The following is a 25029-nucleotide window of genomic DNA, read 5'->3' on the forward strand; positions in this document are numbered from 1 at the left end:
GTGGAGCCAATATTTCACTAATTATGATTAGTGAATTTTAGCTATGGTTCAGCCCACTAATCCAAGATCAAGTCTAAGATTCTCCACTAAGTGTGCTTAGGTGTCATGAGGCATGTAAAGCATAAAGGACATGCACAAAGTGTGACTATATGATGTGGCAATGGTATCAAGCAAATGCTCACCTCCCCCTTAAGATGGTCCAAATTTTAATTGGATTGAGCTTCTCCCAATTCAATTAAATTTATCTCCCAACACACACATCAAATAGGGCATTTAATGCATGTAAAATTACAAAACTACCCCTAATACAAAAACTAGTCTTGGTGCCCTAAAATATAGGGGCTGAAAAATCCTACATTACTAAGGTACCCTCCCTAAACTATGGAGTCCTAAATACAAGGCCAAAAAATAATGAAACCTTAATCTAACATGTAAAAAGATAAATGTGGTCATACTGAGCCCATGGGCCCAAAATTTACCCTAAGGCTCATGAGAACCCTAGGGCCTTCTCCTGCATCTTTGACCCAATCTCATTGGAGTCTTCTATCCAATCCCCTTGGGGGGTAGGATTGCATCACAACTTTTCTAATTTTTTAATACTATCTTTCTCCTTTATTGTCTCTCATGTGGGTCCCCAAAGGGATCGAGATGCAAGATGCAAGTGCAATCGAGTTGGGTCTTAGTCTGAAGTCAATTGAGGTTGTTGACATACAAAGTTGCTCTGGTTGTTTAGTGTGGCATGTTATTTTTTTATAATGATTAATGTTTAAACTATGTGAAACCTTAAATAATGAAATAAATATTATTAATATTTATAGATCATTTTAGTTTTTTTTTTTATAAATTTGAAGTGTAAAATTGAATTCAATTTATGTTTACACCTATGGAAAAATTAAAGTGGCAAAAATGGTTTAGTTAATGAGGAAATGCGACATTTAACTTTAGAGAGAGAGAGAGAAAGAAGATAAATTGTTGCGTATATATATTTATTTGTAAAGACAAAAATCACAAGGGGGTTGAATTGTGATCTTCATTTTTTTTGTAAGATTTTGGCAAATAGTTGTGTCTGATAGGAGGTTTAAAAATAGACTTTCACACAAGCATAATCATACCAATGTTTTTTATAGCAGAGTAAAAATGTAGTTATCAAAAGAAAAAATCACAACTTAGCATTAGCCAACAGATAACTTTCAACACAAAGAGATTTATATTGGTTTGTTTCTACTACTAAGCCTATGCTCAATTCATGGTAATCAATCAAGTTCTAGTAACTTTCAACAAAGTTATAAATATTGCTCATTGTCACTTCTAGCTCTAACACAAATCTTATCCCCTAGGCTTTTACAATCCCTAGTGTTGCTTTCTACCAAACCATTTTTTGCTCTAAAACAAATCAATAAATTTATTTAAGGTTTGGGTGCACACAAACAATAGTATCGTCTTATTGAAGACAAATATACAAATTAAGCTCTATGTCTATGTCTTTTCTCTAAGGATTTACTAGATGTTTTGAGAGCTTCTAAAAGCTTAAGAAATCTAGAACATAAAGATCCTGAAGGTAGGACATAATATGCAGTTCAAAGTTCGTCACTTCAACTCTTTATTATTTACAGACTTCAGTAGAAAGTAACTATAGTCTCTAAATGTGTCTGTAGAGGATGACCGTTGGAGCATTAAATGTGAGTCAACTTCAAGTTGATAAAGCACTTTGCTTATCTTCCTTGAGCAACACTTCTTTTGCTATCTTCACTAGTCAAATCAACTTTTACTTTCTTCACTTTGACAAATCCTAGGAAGGATGCTCCAACATCTTTTGCACAAATGATCAAGTAATCAAACCATTAACTTAACCTTTAATGCTTCACAGAACTAGCATCTATTTGCCATTGTTTGTTCCATCAGGCATAGATACAATACTTTCATATGCTAGTTTGTAGATGCAAATTTTGAAACTTAGTATTTATTTGTATCAAATCAAAATTATTGAGGGTCCTAATTCATCTTATGACTCAACATTATTATGTTTTTTTAATAGAAAAATATAGTATTTGTGTGATCTTTTATTAAGATAGAGATCGTAAAAAAAATAGTATAAATAATATACTATTGTGTGTGTAAAAATATGCTGAATATAGAATAAAACAAGTGAAAGATTCCTCCGTATGTGATTCAAATAACATCACATATCTTCTTTAGGTAAAAAATGTACAACTTACACTTCGTGGCTCTCTCTTCTTTTATTGCTGATGTGGGACCCAAGAATTGAGATCCAAGTTACTATTAACTCTTTAATTGGATTCATATTCATTTGCATCACTTTAAAAGTATTCATTAAATATATAAAGTATAAATATATTTCTTATTTAATACATTATTATTGAAAGGGGATTAAGTTTAATTCAAGAGTAATTATAAATCCTAAACACTAAGAGTTACTTCCTACTTTCAACCTTCATCTTTATTTAATCTAATGGTTTATATAAGTTACTTTCCTTCAACTATTAGATTAAAAGAAAATGAAAGGTGAAGTTGAGGGATAACTATTTTAGTGTTACTCTTAGGGTAACTTTATCGCTCTTCATTTTTATTGTTGTATGTAAAATTTGAATAATGATGTAAAAATAAAAATTATTTATTTAGTAATTTATGCTTATGTAAAGTATATTAAAAGTATATATATATACATATATATATATATATATATATATATATATATATATATATATCATAATATAAAATATGTTATTTTATAAAGTATATATTATTAAATACATGTGTAATAAATCTATTATTATAATTATTATTATTATAAAGGTGATAACTAAATATTTATTACATTTAATAATAATAATAATAATGATAATAATATATTTAATATTGAATACATTTTTATTTATATTATTTTTAATTTATTTAAAAGTATAACAATAGAATCAAAGGATTAAAATGGCCCAATTATGAAATTCGAGAAATTAAAATCACTTATGCCAAATCAACCACGATGTCAACATGAACATCATCATGTAAGTGTCATGTTATGTGACACTTCTTCTGTCAATGTCAGATTAGCAAATTCTTACCTATAGAGAAATTAAAATTAAACAACTAGATATATAGGGGACCCAATTATAGAGACAAAATGGCTCAGGCTAGTTAGATTTGTTCGATCCCACCTAATAAAATGTAGGGCTTGAATTTAAATTTTAAGCTTCAATTAAGCACTTACCTTTTTAGCGCAATTCGGTCATGGCCCAATGCGAGTTAAACCCACAAATAGCCCTAAAAAGCATACTTTTATAGGACCTGGTCTAAAAAAAACAAAATAAAAACAAGTATAATAAATTAAATTTCACATTGGATGACATAACAAAGGAAAGTTAGTTATCATCACTTTCCTCATTAACATGATGTTAAAATATATCAATCATTAACATGATACTAAAATATATCAACCAAGTCATGGATTCAAAGATGTAATATAAAAATAGAAAATGTTTTTCTAAAGATTCTTGAAATCTATTAAGCACTTGAAATATCAACTAAATGAAAACATAAAAGAATTTGGAGCTATCAATTGAAAAATGCGTGAATGATCAGTGACTCGAAATTTAAATTTCAAAATTAGTTTTGGTTGAGCATAAATAGTTTTGGCTCAAAATTTAACAAGTTATATCAGAACTTGTTACATAACTAGTTTTGAATGAATAAAAATAAATTATCTAAAACAATCATTTATATAAATCTAGTTATAGTTTTATAACTACAACTATTTTTTTAAATAAAAATAAGTTATTTGAAATCACCAAAATTATAAAACTAGTTATGATTTTATAACTACTTTCAAATGAGTAGTTATATAAAACTAGTAATGGTTACTTTCTTAAACTAGTTTTTTTAGCTACCCTAGTCATACAAGAAAGGATACAAATTGAATATTTGCGAGAAAAGATTGGTGTAACACCTATTGATGAAAAGATGACAAAAAAAATCAATTAAAGTGGTTTGAGCATGTATAAAGAAGACCACAAGAGGCACAAACTAGAAGAGTATATTGCATGATTTTTAATCCAATGAAAAGGAGAAGAAGGAGACCAAAAAGGATGTTTAAGAAAATCATCAAGGTAGATATTTTGAAACTTTGGTTTTGAATCTACTGAATGGTATCGTGTGATCCACGTAGTCGACCTCACCTAGTAAAATGAGACTTTATTGTTGTTTCTTATTTTTCTACTATCATTGATATGAATGTTATCAAATCTTCTATTGAAATATCTTGATTGTGTTGTCAAATATTATTTTGACCTTGGTAGCATAATATACATGACATGAAATTTATTTTCTTGAAACTTTTGTGAAATGCAATTGTTGAGGAGTATAGTGCTAAAGGATATTGATTGAATATATTATTACATTTACTTTTTTCAGAATCCATATACACATAAAAAAATACACAAAAAGTTTCTCTAAATTCATATTGTCATTAAAAATTTACTAGTACAAACATGGAAGATGATTTTATCATTTGCCATTAGTATATCGTAATATAATATTCCTTGGGACAAGCTAGACAAGTAGATTTTTCACCGAGTAACCAAGAGTTAATGAAAGACAAATGAAATTCATGGACACAAACCCCAAAAGGTTGGATTAACTCTCCATTCTTAAATTCATCTATGACAATGGGACAATCACATTGGGATCCAATTGTTTCATCCCTATGAAAGCATATAATAGTGGGCAAGACTCTCATGGCTAATCTAGCAATATCTCCTCTAGGGGAAAAAGAAATAGTTCTACTTGTCAATATGGTTTCATTTGATCCCTTACTATCTCAAGCAAAACCTGGGTTGGGAGGGAAATTTGTGTGGTTTGATATTCTCTCTTCTCACCATTGTGTGAGTTTCCCTTCCTAAGATCTAACACAAGCGAACCTATCCAATACCCTAAGGACAATCCCAATATGCAACCCAAAAATATGAAAAATTTAAGGTGAAATAAAGATCGTTGTAGTTAGAGCAACAATGAACATAAACGATGGGAACAATATTAGCAACACGACCAAAGCACAACATATGTGAATTAGGAAAATAAACGCATCTGGGTTGGAAATAAAGAGAAACAATGAATCAAAGAAACTCACTCTTATTAGACAATGGGTTTAGGTTTTTGTATATTTGTTCAAACATTGTAATTTAATACCCTATGGATGAAGTGATCGCTTGTCTCTTTTCTTAATGGTTTCAGATTTTCTTTTTTTCGTATCTTCTTATTTTTGTTCTTTAGCCTTTGTATAACTATACTTATATCTATCAAAATATCTATGTTTGTTTCTTTATCCATCAGTTAATATTAGAGTGGCAAAATCCAATTTATTTGTGATTTATTTTGTCCATATTCATGTAAAATCCAATTCAATCTGTCGCAACCTAGGGCACGAGGGAAAGCGAAAGAAAATAAAAGTTTTTCCATTTGTTTTCTAAGAAGAAAACGAGAGGGAGTCGCCACCAACGTTTATTTAAGGGGAACGTTAGAAAAACCAAAAAAGAAGGTCTGTGAATTTTGAAAAAAAGGGGTTCGAGAGTTGTTTACACATAGGGAAGGTGCTATCACCCCACACACCCGTCATGAAGAACGACAACCTTTAATCGAGTGTGCAAATACATGACTTCAAAATTAATTATTTTCCCAAGAGCGGTGAATTTCTTTTCTTTTATTATATATATTTTTTCATTATTATTTTTTGAATCGACAAGGGTGTTGTCCTTGCTCCTACGTATCCTCAAGTGCAATAAGGAAATCAGACCTTCGTAGTTCTTTAAAAAAAGTTTATATGTTGAAGAGATTTGTCTTAGTTACAAAAAGAAAAGTCATTAAGGCGTTGGACCTTGAAACGATCTCAAGTGATATTTGACGAAAATAAGTTGGTTGTGAATTGACTTCGTTTTGATTTGAATTTGTTCATTAGTCGGATATTCTTTGTATCCACCTATTACAAATATGATGAATGTCTCCAAGCGCGCGAGGCGAGTCCAAGACCCAGCGTCAGGCGCTACAACAACAAAGTGCTCTAGGAGAATTAACAAGCAAGTCCGAGACTTAGTGTGAAAGCTTAAAGTAAAGGGAAGTAAAATAACGGAATTGCAGGAACAACGAAAATATAGAAATAACGGAAAATACAAAAATAATGGGATTTTAGTGCGTTAAAAATACGTAAATTATGGAAACAAAAATAACGGAATTTAGTGTGTCGAAAATACGTAAATTATGGAAATGAAAATAACGGAATTTAGTGCGTTGGAAATGCGTAAATTACCAAAATGACTTTAAATTAATTCAAGAAATATGGGATTAGGTTTCATCGTTCATGCCATATAGAAATCATTTTCTAAAATTATTGATGCACGCATAGTCATCCCAAGTCGATTCCTCACACATGCGATAAATACCCTAGCATTACAATCATATTTCTCGTGCTTTTGCAATCATAATGTTATATTCTATTCCTAGCAACGCAACGTAAAAAGTAAGATCATTCGGTTCAAATTCTAAGATTACCTTCCAGTCTCACTTAAAATCCAATTTCATGGCACTAGTGATCAACTAGAATGAAGCATTACGAGTAAAATGAAATTACCAATGGCAAGTAGAAAAGATTAATACACACATAATATCACAAAGAACCCACAAGGGTACAAAGATTACATCCAACCCTTAAGAAAAAACCAACCGATCGTTGGGCAGTGCACAAGACTAACAAGAGAAATGTCGAAAGAAATGATCCACAGTCACAATTCTGCAGCGCCTCGACTTTACTTATCTTATTCTCCTTCTCTTTCTGCATTTTCCCTCTGTTTTCTTCAATTCTGAACCTTTTTACCTCTTCCCCTGCATGGCTATTTATAGGAAAAGCCATTTAGTGTAGGGGAAACTTACCCAAGCGAGTTGCTTGCTTAGGGTTGAAGTTATTAGCTCGCCCAGGCGAGTGGCTTGCTTAGGGCTAAAGTTTGCTTTTAGCCTAGGCGAGATAGATGCTAGCCTGGGCGAATTTAGGGTCAGAAAACCTTATGAAAATACCATTTTTCCCTTCCTTGTGGCTTTGTTTCTGGATTTAACAAACAACCATCAAAACCCTGAGCGACCCCTTGGCCTTGTGCTCTAATCGGTGCCAAACACCGCAATACGATTGGCAATGATTAAAACATTATACCCGAATGATAAAAGCATTATACCCGGATGAAATTAGGCCTGACAATTATCCCTATTTACTTATATTTTATTGAAAATAAAAGATAAGTAAAGATAATGACACAAATTTCATTTGAATGATCTTGCGATTCAATGTTGCATGACAGAGAAAACAAAATAGTAAAACTAATAAAATAGAATGACATTGAAGTCTTATAGGGCATAAATAGCAGAGGACATTGACTTTGAAGTCTTGTAATGCATAGACATGAAGTCTTGTAAAGCATAAAAGTAGAAGACATTAAAGTCTTTGAAAAGCATAAAAATAGAAGACATTGAAGTCTTCGAAGGCATAAAATAGAAGACATTGAAGTCTTTGAAAAGCATAAAAATAGAAGACATTGAAGTCTTTGAAGGCATAAAATAGAAGACATTAAAGTCTTTGTAAAGCATAAAAACAAAAGACATTGAAGTCCTTGTAAAGCATAAAAATAGAAGACATCGAAGTCTTGTAAAGCATAAAAATAGAAGACATTGAAGTCTTGTAAAGCATAAAACCAGAAGACATTGAAGTCTTGAAAAGAAAAAAACAGAAGACATGAAGTCTTTGAAAAGCATAAAAACAAAAGATATAGAAGTCTTTGTTTCAGCACTCAGGAAGAAAAACTATAAATGACAATAGGTGTATAATTTTCACACAGACAAGTGTTTCATCTCAATTCCAATCACATATATGTCATAAATTAATTTTGCAAGTCATTTCCCATCAAATCAAGGATAATGTGCATAGTCATCATGGATCAATAGGTCTTTTCAAGGTTGGGCCTGGTTTTGAAGGAAATCTTGTTTTTTATTTGTATATTCAATATACCTTAAGAAAAAGAGAGCAGACACAAAAATCTAGCTAGTAACTTAAATGAACGATCACTTCTTATCCTTTTTGTTTCAGACATTTATTTATCCATAAAGAACTTGTTTTTCCTTTCTCTTCTTCTTTTCTCTTTTGTTCTTTTCTTCTCTAATAAATATTTAATTTCCTTTAATACCCACAAAAATAGAGTATTCACGTCACACTAGCCACCAAATGATAGAAATCCCCATAAAAAATCCTCCTGCTCTCCTACCCTAAGGTAAGGTAGGAAACTTTTATCTTGGGTCAGTGTTCCAATAAAAATACCAAGAGTTTGGCTCAAAGGGCTTGCAAATGATAAATAAATGTACATGGGATAGCTTTTTGGCCAATGGCTTCAAAATGTAAAGAAAGAAAGAATGCTTGGGTCATCTCCATGAATCATATGTCATGACAATTAGAAATTCATGCAAAACCAAATCGTAGAACATATCAATGGGGGCACTCAATACAAAATTTGGCGTCATACACAGTCACTAAAGCTTAGGATATGTTTCCATATTCAGATCAAGTCAGTGTTTCAACAATTGTTCTTTTATCAAGCCCATGCAAAAACATCTGAGTCCATTTGGTGTTCGGGAAAGTCCTTCATTATTTTCTTCCTCAAGATACATTTTTTTTCAAAAACCTTTTTGTTGTGTTTTGATCTACAAAATTTCAAAGAGTACTTGTGGTTGTTTCTTTCAAAAGCACATTAGTTTTAAGAAAAAGGTTTGAATCTTAGACAAAGTTATAATCCAAGAATACACGATCAAAAATCTAAGCACGCGCGAAAATAATAAAAAATAAACCACGTGTAAGTTTTTTTTAGACAATCATCACAACAAATAACATAACAAAGTACTAAAAGCAATAAATAAGATAAAGACAAGTTCACAAATTTAGAAGATCATGGTCGAGGAGCTCAGCCTCCTCCAATGAAGAAATCAAGCAAATTTGCCATCTCTCCATCATCCTCAGCTCCACTTTCGTCCCCGTGGCAGCTCCTTGAGCATCTGTAGGACCTGCCTCCTCCAGAAAATTAGGCCTGTCCCTAGGCCATGCGATAGTGGCTTTGAACTGCTCTAGAGTAGGCCACGGGTAAGGGTTAGGGTCCTGGTGATGTTGGTGCAGTGTATACTGATAGAAGCTGTCATTCAACTGCATCTGGCCCCTATGGTTTGCTGCCTATTGATAAGCCAAATGCTGTATGTATGCGTGTATTTGGAGCTCCATCCTCTGCATGTGAGCTGAGATGGACTCTAAGGATGGTAGCTGATGTGGAGGCGATGGTGGTGCGTCTGCGGCCGGCTGCTACGGCTGGTCTTGCCCCGATTGCTGTACCTGCCTTGGCATGCAATATTTCTCAATGAATTACCTGTTAATGGGAGGCCAAATGAGCTTTTCGATGTAATCGGTACTCCATAGAATTGGCAGAGACCTGTAATCAATGCTGGAAATCCTAATGCCCTGTTAGACTTCTTTGGCTCCACTGGGTGTCTTGGAGGTGCAATACCTACAAACTGGTGGATGGCATCTGAGATAAGCTGCGCCAGATGAACACTAATCTGGGTGATAATGTTGTAGACTAGCTGACATTTGGGTAGCGTGAGATCAGACTTGTGGTCACTTGGAAGAATGTTGCTGAGTAGAAAAGTCATCTAGATTTTAGTCAGAGTGGTCATGCTAGTGTGCATGATCCGCACCTGCTTCCCTGCTACGCTTCATGCGAAATCATGTTCGGGGGAGTAAAGTAGCTGACCTATGGTCTCTTCATCAAAACCTGAAAATTGGCTTATTCTCTCAGTGTATTCACATTGTTGCCCCTCTTCTAAGATCAATGGATGCCCCCAAGAATTGGTTGATAGCATCTGTGTCATAGGGAATTGATCGAGGCCATACCCGAATCAAATAAACATTAAAAATGCAGTATCTAGGAAGTGATCCTAGGTCGTCTCCCAACGAGCAATGGTCAACCAAACATTCATAATAGATAGTAATAAAACAGTAACGAATTGGGGGGGGGGTTTGTTTGTTTTGTAAATTAAACCGCAAGAAAATTCAAATTAAAGAAATAACAGAATTAAAACATGGTGTTCCCCCTTGATTCACAAGCAAGTCTCTTATCCTAGGTTACGAGGATTTATCCCTAATCAGTTCAACCACTTAATTCAACCCTAAATTAAATTACTAAGCGAAAATTTACATAAGGCTGTCATTATGTGATTAAGCAACACATACACCAATTAATCATGAATGAAACTGATCATTAAGCATGAACGTAAATTAAGCGCAGAGACAATTAATCAAGCACTAAGCATGCATGGATTAATAGCAACAATTATAGAGCAATTGGTGAAGAGGAAAAACTGATCAGAATTTAATAGTAATAACAAAACCTCAAAGAGAGTTGTGCTTGATCCTCAAGAGAAAACAACGTTGGAGACTTAGTCTTCCATTAATCAGCAGAAATGAAATTACAATTGGAAGCAGAAAATGAAATTGCAGAAAATGAATTTTATTGCTACGTGAACAGTGTGCATGAACAGTAAAAACTGGAATTGCAAAACCTAAAATTATTCTCCTCTCCAAAACTCTCTCTAAACTAAAACCCTGGTGCTGTTATATAGGTCTTCACCCCAAAGCTTTCAAATTTGTTTTAAGTCCAAGTCCATAAACGAAATAAAATAAAATCTGGACAAGATAAGATAAGATTGGATGAAATAAAATATGGACGAAATAAAATCTAGATGAAATAAAATCTGGATAAGATAAGATTTGATAAATTAAAATATCTGCTCTCTTCAAGTCCAAGCCCAATTCCAGATTCAAGCCCAATTGCTTATAATTCTCCTGAAATTAAATTAAAAACACAAAATTAGTCAAGTAGGCCCAAATGATAAAACTGCATAATTAATTTGACAATTAAGGCTAATCAGTAATTAAAATGGTGACAAAAAGGGTTAAGAAATAGGAGAAAATAATGACACATCAGGAATCCATTTGCATAAAACACCATGACTACTTCAGGATCATATTTAGCCATGGGCTCTGCCAGCTGCGTCCAATGCCTCCTAACAATTTCCTCCTGAAATTCTGTATACTCACCCTCAGTTAGTTGGACTCGCCTTTCCTTAAGAAAAGACCAATCTTTAATCACCTTAAAGCGGCGCTGAGGCTCCTCACTTTGGAAGCGGTGCCCATTAAACCCGATGTCTATAGGTAGAGCTGTACTAGATCCCTCTCCTGTAGCAGTCTTCCTAGCTCTTTTAGCTAGGAGTTTCTTCGAGGCCATCTGTGACAAAGACAAAATTGAAACTAGAATCTTAGCAAAAAAAATTCAAAGAAATGGCTAGCCATTGGAAAATTTTTCTCCCCCTCATTTTTTATTTTTTATCCTCTTTTCTTTTACTTTATTCCCTCTTCCCCCTCTTTCTTTAACAAATTTTATATTTTTTTAGCAATCAAGGAGCTAATCTATGTATAAAATCATTCCAGAATAGCCTTAAGATAACCTATCCAAAACAACATTAAGCATCAATTCAATCCACCTAAGTGCTTTTATTTTGGCAAGAAAGTGGTGGTGATTCAAACCCATAGTTTACTTGCCTATATACAAACTCAAATAATTTTTCTCAATTCAATTCACAGCCCTATGTGAATTATCAATTTGAGTTGATATAATGCATAATTAAGTGACTAAACACGCTTAACATTTCAAAACTTGAAATAGAACATAGTTCAACCATTGTGGCATTTCACCAAACACTTGGTGTGCACATGTTTAAGCATTCAAAAAATGAGGATTTGAGCATAATCAAACAATGCATAAAGGTAGAACAACAAGGATGGTCTACTATGATTTGAACCAACACACCTTTACACAAAAAGAAACAACCAAACAACCATCATCTATGTTGCATTTTCATTCAAAAGGAAAGCACAAATCATCAAACACAACAAGAAGAAAAATGCGAAACTTTGAGCTGAAGATGATTCTTACTTGGATGAGATGAAAGGAATGAAAAAGATTTGAAGAAAATGTGCACTTAGATGGCTTGATGCTGCTGCCAAATGGTGTGCCTTGTGGGTTTTGAGTGATGAAGCTTTTGAGTTTTGAAGAAAAATGGGGTGAAATCTGATTTCACCCCCTTTTTTTCACCCCTTTTTTTATGCCCCTATCTGACGCTCACTCGCCTAGGCGAGTTATTTTTTTTTTAAAAAAAAGTTATAATCCTGTAATAAGCTTTATAATTACGTATAAATCCTAGACAAATTCATGAGATAATTCAAAAAGAAAATTGAATAATAACAAATCGCAATAGAAAGCATAAGGCATACAATTAAAGAACAAAGTTTAGAGATACTATGTTGCCTTCTAGAAGCACTTCTTTAATGTCTTTAGCTGGATGCATGGTTGTGGTCGAGGCTTCGCTATCTCATCCTTCATAATTCATTTCTTCGATTGTGAGCAAATCCGATCATGGACTTAGTACCTGTTGGCACATGCTCTAATGCCTTGAAAAAGAAAATGCTAACATGCAAATGTTTAAAATGCTATGAAATGCTCGTATCGCCTTTCCTATCTGCCCCTAGGTCTACTCAAGGCTCACGCATGGCGCCTATCACAACCCAAAATGACTCTTCATTTTTTATTTGCAAAACTTTTAGAGATGATAAGATGCAGTTGCACACGTGTTTGTATTGAACATTCTTTCAGCACAACAATTAACCAAGTGTTTTTGTTCAATTTTACTCAACGCTTACGACACCCTTACCAAACGTGTCGAACAAGCGACTTCTGATCGAGCAGATTTGGCCATTGGCTCTGGAGTGCGGGTCATGTGAGCGAGCAAAACGGGAGCATGCATTCATACCCAACGACGATAAAAAGTGCAAAAGACACACATTAGATAGAGATACAAAACATCAATCCATATTTATTAACGTTGCAATTTATTGTTTACAATGATAGCCTAAAACACGAAGATCCTAATGAGTCCTTGGGGAGGCCCAAACACCGAGCCTTTAAACCGCCCCCAAGTATTATGCATAGTATTGCTTGACAACATCAGAATTCACAGGCAAAGGTAGCTCTTCATCATCCATGTTCATGAGTAGCAGTGCTCCACCTGGGAAAGCCTTCTTTACCATAAAAGGTCCTTCATAGTTCGTGGCCTATTTCCCTCGATGATCTTTCTAAACAGGTGATACTTTCTTCAAAACAAGGTCCCCCTCATTGAATTCACGTGGGTGCACCCTTTTGTCGAATGTGCTCTTCATTCTGCTCTGATATAGTCGCTCATGACTCATGGCAGCCAATCTCTTTCCCTCAATAAGATTTAACTGGTAAAAATGTGCTTGGGCCCATTTCGCTTCTTCCAATCCTGATTCTGCTAGAATTCTCAAAGAAGGAATCTCTACCTCAAAAGGGAGAACAACTTCCATCCCATTCACCAAAGAGAACGGGGTTGCCCTAGTAGAAGTGCGTACAAAAGTTCGATAACCATGCAATGTGAAGGGTAGCATTTCGTGCCAATCCTTGTATGACACTATCATCTTTTGACCAATCTTTTTGATGTTTTTGTTGGCGGCCTCAACTTCCCCATTTATCTTGGACCGATAAGGCGTTAAATTATGGTGTTGGATTTTGAAATCCTCACACATTTCCTTCATCATTTTGTTGTTCAAATTGGTGGCATATCGGTGATGATCTTTCTGGGCAACCTATATCTGCAAATTATTTATTTCTTAATGAATCTGACCACCACCTTCATAGTCACATTAGCATATGAGGCTGCTTCCACCCATTTGGTGAAGTAATCAATGGTGACTAAGATGAAACGATGCCCATTCGAAGCCTTGGGTTCGATAGCCCCAATCACGTCTATGCCTCACATCGATAACGGCCATGGTGCTGACAACACATTCAATGACACAGGTGGAGCATTAACATTATCTACAAAGGTTTGGCACTTGTGGCACTTTCTCACATGAACACAACAATCACTCTCCATGATGATCCAGTAATACCCGGCTCTCAGAATCTTTCAGGCCATGACATGCCCATTGGCATGGGTGCCAAAGGATACTTCATGCACCTCTAATAGTATCTGTTGGGCCTCATTTGCATTCACACACTAAAGCAATACCATATCATGGTTTCTTTTATATGGGACATCCCCACTCAGGAGGAAACTGGCTGCCAACCTTCACAACGTCCTCTTGTTATTGTAAGAGGCCTCGGGTGGGTATTCCTTGTCCTTGATGTATCATTTGATATCGAAATACCAAGGCTTACCATCCTCCGCTTCTTCTATCAAACAACAGTGTGCAAGCTTAATGTGGCATCTTATGTCTATGCACGACAAATCTCCGTGAGGGTCTATTTTGAACATGGACGATAGAGTGCCAAGAGCATCAACCACTTGATTTTCCTCTCTAGGAATGTGGTGAAATGATATATAATCAAAGAGTCCCATCAATTCCTTGATGTAAGCCTGATAAGGTATCAACTTATGGTCTCTGGTCTCCCATTCACCTTTCAGCTGATGGATTACCAACGCTGAGTCTCAGTACACTTTGAGCAACTTGACCCTAAAGTCGATTGCTGCTCAGATCCCTAGGGTGCATTCTTCGTACTCTGCCATATTATTTGTAAAATCAAAACACAATCTAGCCGTGAAAGGCAAACATTGTTTGTCTGGTGAAACCAACACTGCCCCAATTCCATGATCTAGTGCATTAGACGCACCATCAAACCATACAATCCACTTATTTTTGTCTTCATCTTCACCTTCTTCCTCAAACAGGGCCATAATATCCTTGTCAGGGAATTATGGATGCATAGGCTGATAATCACTTATGGGTTGTTGAGCTAGATAATCTGCCAAGGTGCTCCCTTTTACTGCCTTTTGGGTGACATAAACAATATCGAACTCTGACAACAAAACATGCCATCAAGCTATTCTCCCAGTGAGAATGGGCTTTTCGAAGATGTACTTTACTGAATCTATTTTGGATACCAACCAAGTAGTGCAACTCAACATATACTGCCTCAAACTGTGAGTTGCCCACGCCAAGGCATAGCATGTCCTTTCTAGTAACGAATAGTTCATCTCACATGCTGTGAATTTCTCGCTCAAGTAATAAATGGGTCATTCTTTCTTTTCAGACTCATCGTGTTGCCCCAGCAGCACACACCCCATTGACACATCTAATACTGTCATGTTCAAAATAAGAGATCTTCCAGGAACTGGTGGTATGAGCACAAGAGGATTCATCAAACACCATTTAATTCTCTCAAATGCTACCCGACAATCATCGTCCCACTTAACAGACTGATTCTTACACAACAACCTGAAAAGAGGATCATAAGTGGCAATTAACTACAATATAAATATAGCAATGTAATTCAATCTCCCCAAGAAACCCCAGACTTGTTTCTTTGTACGTGGCTCGGGCATATCGAGAATTGCTTTCACCTTATATGGATCCACCTCTATTCCACTCTAGCTAACAACAAAACCAAGCAACTTTCAGGATTTTACCCCAAACTTACACTTTGCGGGGTTCAATCTCAACCTATATTTATGTAGTTGCCTGAACAACTTTTGCAAATTGACTAGGTGCTCCTCCTCCATTCTTGATTTTGTGATCATATCGTCCACGTAGACCTCAATCTCCTTGTGCATTATGTCATGGAATAATGCCACTATGGCCCGCTGGTATGTTGCCCTAGCATTCTTTAGTCCAAACGACATTACCTTATAGCAGAAGGTTCCCCATATAGTAATGAAAGTTATCTTCTTCATGTCCTCTGGTGCCATCTTTATTTGATTATAACCCAAAAATCCATCCATGAAAGAGAATAAGGAAAAACGTGCCATATTATCCATGAGAACGTCAATGTGTGGTAAAGGAAAGTTATCCTTTCAACTGGCTTGATTTAAATCTTGATAGTCCATGCACATTCGCACCTTTCCATCCTTTTTTTGGGACTGGCACGATATTGGCAACCCATTCTGGGTACCGGGCGACAGCCAAAAATCCCGCATCAAATTGTTTCTTCACCTCCTCTTTTATCTTTAGGGACATTTCAGGCTTCGTTCTCTTCAACTTTTGTTTCACCGGGGAGCACTCAGGATTCAATGGTAGCCTGTGTTGCACAATTTCTGAGCTCAAACCAGGCATATCCTAATAATACAAAGTGAAGATGTCTTGGTAGTCTCGCAACAGAGCCGCTAACTCATCTTGGATGTTAGCAGACACACAAGTGTCGATCTTTACTTCCTTTTTCTCTTCACTAGTGCCCAAGTTAACAACCTTTCTCTCCTCTTGATGCATCTTTATCTCTCTTTCTTCTCATTCCACTATTCTCCTTAGATTCGGGGGGAATCCCCAATCCTCATCTTCTTCCTCCTTGGTTTGATTGACTAACTGCTCAAAGTCAAGATCCAAGTCCTCAGTATCGCTGCTTTCACAGGACTCATTATCGAATTTGCAGAAAATCATTTAATAGCAACGAAAATAAATATGCAGAGAAATGAAATGGACAAAGGTGAAAAAGGGAATATATAAAAAATAGGTTGTATATTAATGGTCACTGGAACATTAAAGAAGAGAATGCCCAACAAAGAAGGTAACCCCTAAAGCCTAGGCATGACAATAGGATCCCAACTACTTGATTACATCGAATTCGAAACAGAAATCTTTGGTTGCTCTATGATCTGCCAATTTTTCAAATCAAAGTTTGGGGAACATGGCTGCACCCAATTCGGCTGATCTTGATTGGTCTCTTCATCCAGCATAGCAACCTGGCCTTCATTCATCCACCTTGTACTCACAAAGCTCTCATTGATGTGACAAATAGGGACCCTCTCCACCTACGGTCCTCGCCCTTGTAAACGAGCTAAGCTTTTCTCTTTCCTTTCCAAAACAATTCTCCTTTTGTCAGCACTTGTAGGCTTGTACCCCAAACCAAACCTCCCACAGTTTTCAGCAATCTTCAACAAGGTTACCGCACCACCACCATTCTAGCCTAAACCCATTCCAGGCTCATACCCATTCTTTAGCATAACTCGAGCTACCATCAAAGATGTATCAGAAAAATGTGGTTGTATCAGAGGAGACTCCACGTAAGCACTATTCATAATTTCCAATGCTTGAAACAATGCTTCTAGTGACTCCTCCGTTGCTTCAACATAAGGCATAGAAGACGGACAACTTACTAGTATGTCCTCCTCACCTGATACTATAACAAGCTGACCCCCCCACCACAAATTTCAATTTTTGATGCAAAGATGATGGGACCACTCCAGTAGAATGGATCCAGGGTCGACTTAGCAAACAAATGTAAGCGGGAGTTATGTCCATGACTTGGAAGGTGATTTGAAATGTGCATGGGCCAATTTGGATCGGGAGATCAATTTCCCCTCACACATCACGGCGACTGCCATCGAAGGCTCTGACCACCATAGAGCTTGGCCTCATGTACGAGGCATCGAATGAAAACTTTTCTAATGTCATTTTAGGAATGACATTAAGAGAATAACCATTGTCCACAAGCACCTTAGCCACCATATGATATGCATATTTGACCGACACATGCAAAGCCTTATTATGCCCTCTCCCTTCAATTGGCAACTCGTCCTCAGTGAAAGTCAAATAATTACTTGCAGTGATATTATTGATTATCCCCCCGAAACTACTCTACTGAGATGTCATGTGCCACGTGGGCCTCATTTAAAATTTTCATCAGTAACTTCCGATGAGGCTCAAAATGCAAGACCAATCCCCAACAAAGAGATCTTGGCCAACATTTTGTTCAAGTGTTTGATTACCTTGAATTCACTATGCTAAATGATTCTCAGAAATTTCGTTGCTTCCTCGATAGATATCTCTTTCTTGCCAAAACTGTCCTCTTCCTCTGTGGGCTTTCTGATAGGGGCCTTGTGTTCGTTGAAAACTTGTTCCGCTGGTCAGCGATGCTAACCAGCAAGTGCACCGAGTCGCACAAGTAATATAAAATGGTAAGAACCGAGTATTATATCCACAGGGAACTTGTTTCACTCAGAAAATGTATGTTCAATAACCAAACATTTGTGTAAAGCAAGTAAATGTTGAGTTGGATTTATGTATAAAAAAATCTAGTTAAACACAAATTAAAATATCTAGAGGTTCGGAAGTAAAAACAGTCAAGTAAAAAGCACGTTGGGTCGTCCTACTGAATTTCCTTTGATGTTGTTAAATATTTTTCTCTATTTAATGTTATCCTAGTGTTCTTATGCTGAGAAATTACTCAAGCCAAGATCCCTCAAGTGAATGGGCCTAACTCTATTTAAACCTCGTCCTTGATCCCTTAACAAACTTAGTCTAAAAGAGTTGCATTACGATTACAGCATAATAAGGACTAGATCACAACACTCCCTTCCTAGACATACAGTTTTCTAGCTTGCTCTATCAAGTTCTAAGGTTTTAAAGCACTTCCCAGTACTAAAAATCCTAACTATAAATACAAATGGGTGATCAAGCCACAAGCATGCAAAAATAAGCTTAGATAGAAGCAATGAACACATAAAAACAACATTAAATAGATAGTAAGAGAGTTTTACATCAAAGGTTCAGCAAAACTCCCCAACAAGAGGTTTAGCCTTCCATTACAAGTAATTAATTTCAGCACAAAGGATAGATTTTGAGGAAAGAAAATGGTAAAAAATGGTTGAGGATGTCTCCTCCAGGCTCTAAAACCCTAATCTCAATCCTCCAACCTAAACTCTCTTTGGAGGCTTGTTTATGTCGCTCTAGTTTCTCCCTTGGATATGTTTTTCGACTCCCCTCCTTAGTTTCCGCCAACTTCAGTGTTTTTAAATGCCCCTTGACGTTTCAGATTTTGAAGGCTCGCTTAGCGAGATTGGCTTGCTAAGCGCGAGTTAGTGAATTTTGGCTTAGCGTGCTAGACGCGAAAAGAGACAAACGACTCGCTGGGCGAGCTTGCGGCATGCTGGGTGAGCACATCTCTGACTGATCCTCTTCTAGGGTTTCCTGGCACGCTAAACAAGTTGTGTGCCTCGCTTAGTGGATGTCACTCGCTAAGCACATATGCCTCGCTTAGCGAGACACCAGCTGCTTGATCTTCTCTTCTTTTGGCCTGAAATTGAAGTGGTTTCAACATTAATTCACAAAATGGGAGTATCTACTATATAAAATCAAACTAAACATGAAGATAATTACAATTCCTACAAAAAAGAACCATAAATTGGGGGAAGAAAGGCTAATTTCATGTAACTATTCAATGCAAAAGTTAGTCATAAATAACGACTAACAAACTCCCCCAAAGTTAGTCATATATTGGGGGAAGAAAGGCTAATTTCATGTAACTATTCAACTTGCAGAATGTCAAAGATATGAGCATGATCATTAAAGCACAAGTGAAATAAGCTAGCAAGCAAGATAGGTATCAAGGATGGTTCATCAGGCCTAATCCTCACGGTCACTGTTTCTCTCATAAGCACAAGTGTTTAAGGCAATTCTTCAAATCAACAACCAACACAAGTCTCAACTTTTGCATTTCATCTCATGTCATACAATCACAAACACAAGTTGAATCTGAAGAACTTTCTTGGCTTGTAATGAGTCTGGGCTACAAACAATTCATGGTTTTTCTAGGATGCAAAATTTATGTTCTAGGAGAGCATTCATCCTTAGATCAACTCTTTCTTTTTATTCCCAGCTTCTATTGAAATGCCACAAACATATAAGACACTTAAATTAAGTAACAACACACACATACTTTTATTCTTGAAATTTTCTCTCTTTTTTTTAAATTTTATTTTAGCAGTTTTTACTTACTGCTTCTTTACATAATTTTTGTGTGTGGCTATTACTTGTCTTACCACAATTATCATCACCCAATATCTTCCCCCAAATTTGGGACAAATTTTCTTTGAACCATGATGCTCTCCTACAACCTAAAGGTAGATGGAGATTATACTTCACAAGTTTAAGGTTCAGCTCAATCAATCATATTCAAGCTCAAAATGGGTGCAAGGGATTCATCATTCATGAACAGGGTAAGCTGTTTGGCTAAGTGGCTAATTCAATCAATCATGGCCTTCATCATTTCCAAAATCATGCATTCATTCAGTATTCAGAGATTCATGCTAAAATTGGTATTCGATGCTAGTCATTCTCTCATAATTAAGGTTCACACAACACACCATGTTATGGCTAATGATTTCCTTCACAATTTACCTGTCAAACAAACTAACAATTTCACTCACACTCCTAATTCATGTTCTTTCTCTTCTAATTACCGCATACTTATTCAAAGCATGTGATCTAACATCGCAATTCACTCACATCATGCAATCAACCAATTTGAAATCATTCACAAACACCAAAATTTCAAACCAAAACAAACCACTGCATATATAAATGTAAACTGTTTTAAAAATTGTAAAATTTTCTAAATAAGTAAATGACTAAACTAAAACTGGAATGTAAAAACTGTATCTAAATAACTGAAATAAAAATAAGGTCATGTCATCAATCATCCTGCGCTTGTGTAGGCTCATCATGAGGTGGGGAGGGAGCATCCTGAGCTGGTTGAGGTAAATCCTGTGCTGAAGTGGGCTAGGGATCCCAAGAACTCTGTGTCGCCGCCATGTCTGCTGCATAGTCTGTGTCCTCGGTGGGTGTGGCAGTAGGAGTATCCTCCGATGTCTCCTAAGCCTCTGCCCCAGCCTCTGGTGTCACCTCTGGCTCTGGCTCGGGCTCTTGCTGCGACTCCTGGGCTGTAGGAGCCTCACCTCCCCAAAAAGGAGAAAACTGGACTCCTGGACAAGCCACCTAGGCCATAAATGCCTCCATGCTTATAATGGACCGATGTTGAGCCAAATCATGAATACTCTGCATCACCAGGCATAAGCCATGGTGAAGGCTCCGCAACATCAGCACTAAAATCTTTGTGCTTTGAGCAAAGGTGCCGGAGGGTGCTGGTGCGGGAGTGGGAGCTGGTGGTGCTAGTGGAGCTGAAGTAGGAGGAGCGGAAGAAGAAGGGGCTGAAGTGTCTGATGGTTCTCGAGCCCTAGCTTTACGGGTCCACGGAAATGTGATCGTGGGATCATCTGGGTTCCAACAGTTCTTCCTAATGTATGCCAAATTAATGGCAGGGCTTAGGGACTCAAAGTCTCGAAGGTCAAAGAATCTGGAACAACTCCCCGGGCGATGCATAAGGCAGTGATAAGTGTCGAAAATCAAAGCCTGGAGGAGTTGGATTGGGCTATCTGCGAGATCTGGCCTGAAATGAGCGACTCCAAGTCCATATCCATCTTCATAACTAATCCATATACTAACATCGCCCTGTCCATATTAAGATTGAATGTGTGAGAAGTGGGGGCAAGGTTAGAATAGGATAGGACGCTCTAGGTTTGCGCCAAAGTGGTGAGGTCCTTCCTCAAGAGCTTCCAGGGCGCTCCTTCATCGTTCAGAACAAAACTGCGCCCTAGAATACAGAGCTTGGAAGCAAGCTCCTGAGGGTCTGGGTGAGTACTGTAGAACCTGGTGTAGGTGGCGTAGCACTCCCCTGGCTCCAAAACCACGGGGGTATCCAAGAACATGTTCAGTGACTCAGTATCAAACTTTATTAGCTTCCCTCTCACCCTAACCTACCTTGGTAATTTATCCTCTGGGTCATATAAGTTTGCATAAAACTCCTTGACCAGGGCAACATCTATGTGACCATCAGGCTGCCTGGTCAAGGCTTTATGCCATCTTCGTCACTCAAGCTCCCTTCGGAATTCATCATATTCAGAAATGTATAATGTGACGTTCCTCTCTGGAAGGATGTTCCAGGAGTGAACGTTCTGTGCATATTTCTCCCAGGCGCCCTCAGATATGAATCTAGTGGTGTCATAGGGCTCCTGGGGTCTAGAGGCAGTAGATTTCCTCTTCCTAGAGGCCATCTGCATCAAAAGAATCACATGAATTTAAATTAGACAGGTTTTATTCCAAACTGAAAATAGAAAACAGACTGGGCACTTAGCGAGACAAACTCACTTAGCACGCCTTAAGAAAATAAGAGGATATGCTTAGCGCGCAGGGCACGCTTAGCGCGACAACATAGAAATAAGGACTCTAGCTAAGCGAGGCACACTCACTTAGCTGACACAACACAATGGCTAAGCGAGCATGGCTCGCTAAGCCTTATTCTCTAACAGAGAGCTAATTGTGCTTAGCGAGACAGGCTTGCTTAGCGCGACACACTACACAGGCTTAGCACCAGCAGGTTCTTAGCCCAATTTGACCACTGGAACATAATTGGCTTAGCGAGACTGGCTCGCTAAGCCTTATTCAAAGATAGAGAAGAAATTGCACTTAGCGAGTCAGACTCGCTTAGCGCATGAACAAAATTTCAGACATTAAATTGCCTGGGGCTTAGCGAGACTGACTCGCTTAGCCCAGGCATATTCAAACTAAAGAGGCATGGTGGCTTAGCGAGACTGACTCGCTTAGCCGCCAACAGAATACCGAAAGCCTTAAACACTCTGACCTAACTAAACTAACTCGCTAAGCACGGCATGCCAGCTTAGCGAGTTCATACGAACTCAGAAATTAAAAACTGGAAATTTAAACACTCGCTAAGCCTAAGCGCAGTGACTTAGCGAGTTCATATAGAAAAGCATAAATTCAACAGGAATGATGAACACGCTTAGCGGGACAGGGCTGAATTAGTGAGTTCATCAGAAAGCCCAGAAATTCATCCAAAATTGATGAACTCGCTTAGCGAGAAGGCTTGCTTAGCGAGTACATCGAAATTTCCAAAAAACAATGGGGCTTCGAAGCCCCTACTATCTACTCACTAACAGACCTAAGAAATGCAATCAAAACACAGCAAATGAACCTACATTATACGCGAAATTAAACCCCTAACAACATGCTATCTAACAATTAAGCAAACAGCAACAACACAACACAAAATCAACAGTTCACAGAGCAAGTAAAATGGCATCTATCCTATGGTTCAAACTGAAATTAAAAACAAAGAAATGGGTACTTACTTGGATTGCAGAGAAGTGAGTGAAGATGAGAGCAAAAGAAGCAGCAAAATAGGATGCACAGTGCATATGCAAGCAGAAATGCCAATGATGAGGAAAAGAGTTATGAGTTTTGCACAAAAAGTAATTACCTAAGGCAGTAATGCTTATTTTTGGCAGTTTCGACTGTCTCGCTTAGCACGAGTGACTCGCTAAGTGAGCAATCAGTGACGTTTGAGTTTTCAGATTTTAAATTCATGTGCTTAGCAAGACAGGCTTGCTCAACCCAATTCGAAAATTAGAAAACCCGAGAAGGATTTGGACTTAGCGCACAGATGCGCGCTTAGCGAGTTTTGCAGCTCTGATTAGTCTGCAACTTTCGCTAAGTGGGATGTGGCCGGCTTAGCGAATTAAATGCCTCAAGTTGCAGTAGTGGAGTCTTGCTTAGCGAGATGGTCTTGCTTAGCGCAATTCCATACCCGAGAGGGAATTGGGCTTAGCAGGTATGACCCGTTGGGCCCAATTAACATGAAGGTCCAGGCAGAGAGATAATTGCGCTTAGCGCACAGATGCGCTTAGCGAGACTATGTTGTGCGCTTAGTGAGATGACTCGCTTAGCCCAATTCCAATAAATGCAATTCCATAGAGGTTTTTGGGCTTAGCGTAGTGGTCTCGCTTAGGGAGGCCCCTTCTGCCAATGGTTTGGGGTTGGCACGCTTAGTGCGGGTGATGACTCGCTCAGTGCATGAAGGATCATTCGCTTAGCGCACAGGGTGCGCTGAGCAAGTGGATGACTGAAAAATTTTCTAAGTTCTTTCTTATCCATAGCTTCAAAGAAGCATAAACAACCCCTTGTATCATACAAAACATGCTGATGACTTACTCTAGCAATCACAAACAAGTTGAAACCTAACTATATGCAATGATTAAGAAAATAAAGGGGAAAAAGAGCTAGGTTGCCTCTCAGTAAGCGCTTCTTTAACGTCACTAGCCTGACGCATATTATCTCAAGGGTCTTGTAATTGCATAATGATGGTCAGCCTCTCAATGTTCCCACCATGGTACAGCTTTAACCTCTGACCATTTAGTATCCATGTTTTGTCCGGAGTTTCTGATTGAGGGTTGAATAATTCCACTGCTCCATATGGTTTGACTTCTTTAATGGTGAAAGGTCTAGACCATTTAGACTTTAGCTTGCCTGAAAACAATTTCAATCTTGAATTGAACAGCAACACTTGTTGTCCTGGCCTAAAGTCCTTCTTGAGTAGCTTCTTGACATGATAGGCCTTCACTTTTTCTTTGTACAACCTTGAAGACTCATACGCATTCAATCTCATTTCCTCCAGTTCCAAGAGTTGTAACTTCCTATTTTCTCCTGATAAAGCCTCATCAAAATTAAGAAATTTCAGAGCCCAGTATGCCTTGTGTTCCATTTCTACAGGTAAGTGACATGATTTGCCATAAACCATTTGGAACGGAGATAGGCCTAGAGGAGCCTTAAATGCAGTTCTGTAAGCCCATAGTGCATCGTCCAGTTTGCTTGACCAATCCTTCTACATGGAAGCTATAGTTTTCTCCAAGATTTTCTTTAATTCCCTGTTGGAAACTTCAGCTTGGCCATTTTTTTGTGGGTGATAAGGTGAGGATACTTTTTGTGTGACATGATAGTGGCCTAGCACCTTCTGCAGTTTGCTGTTGCAAAAATGAGAGCCTCCATCACTTATTAGGACTCTAAGCACCCCAAAGTGAGCAAAAATGTTTTTCTTCAAGAATTTCACTACTATTTTGGCATCATTATTTGGGGCAACCACCGCTTTAACCCACTTAGAGACATAATCCATAGCTACAAGAATATATTCATTGCCAAAGGATGGGGGAAGAGGACCTACAAAGTCAATTCCACAACAGTTAAAGACTTCT

At 37.4% G+C, this 25029-nt stretch overlaps 1 protein-coding gene across 1 annotated transcript; it reads right to left on the reverse strand.

Annotated features, from left to right (window-relative positions):
• Nucleotides 1-24116: 24116 nt before the first annotated feature.
• On the reverse strand, nt 24117-24542 carry LOC100783211 (uncharacterized). Its single transcript, XM_006596631.1, has one exon. The coding sequence runs from the start codon at nt 24540-24542 to the stop codon at nt 24117-24119; it is 426 nt and encodes a 141-aa protein (XP_006596694.1).
• Nucleotides 24543-25029: the final 487 nt, after the last annotated feature.

The sequence above is a fragment of the Glycine max genome, chromosome 14 (assembly GCF_000004515.6).
Source record: "Glycine max cultivar Williams 82 chromosome 14, Glycine_max_v4.0, whole genome shotgun sequence".
NCBI classification, from domain to species: domain Eukaryota; kingdom Viridiplantae; phylum Streptophyta; class Magnoliopsida; order Fabales; family Fabaceae; genus Glycine; species Glycine max.

Bases quoted from the DNA above. Each gene is read 5' to 3' on its own strand.
- LOC100783211 (XM_006596631.1), bottom strand. From the start codon at position 24,542: ATGGAACACAAGGCATACTGGGCTCTGAAATTTCTTAATTTTGATGAG.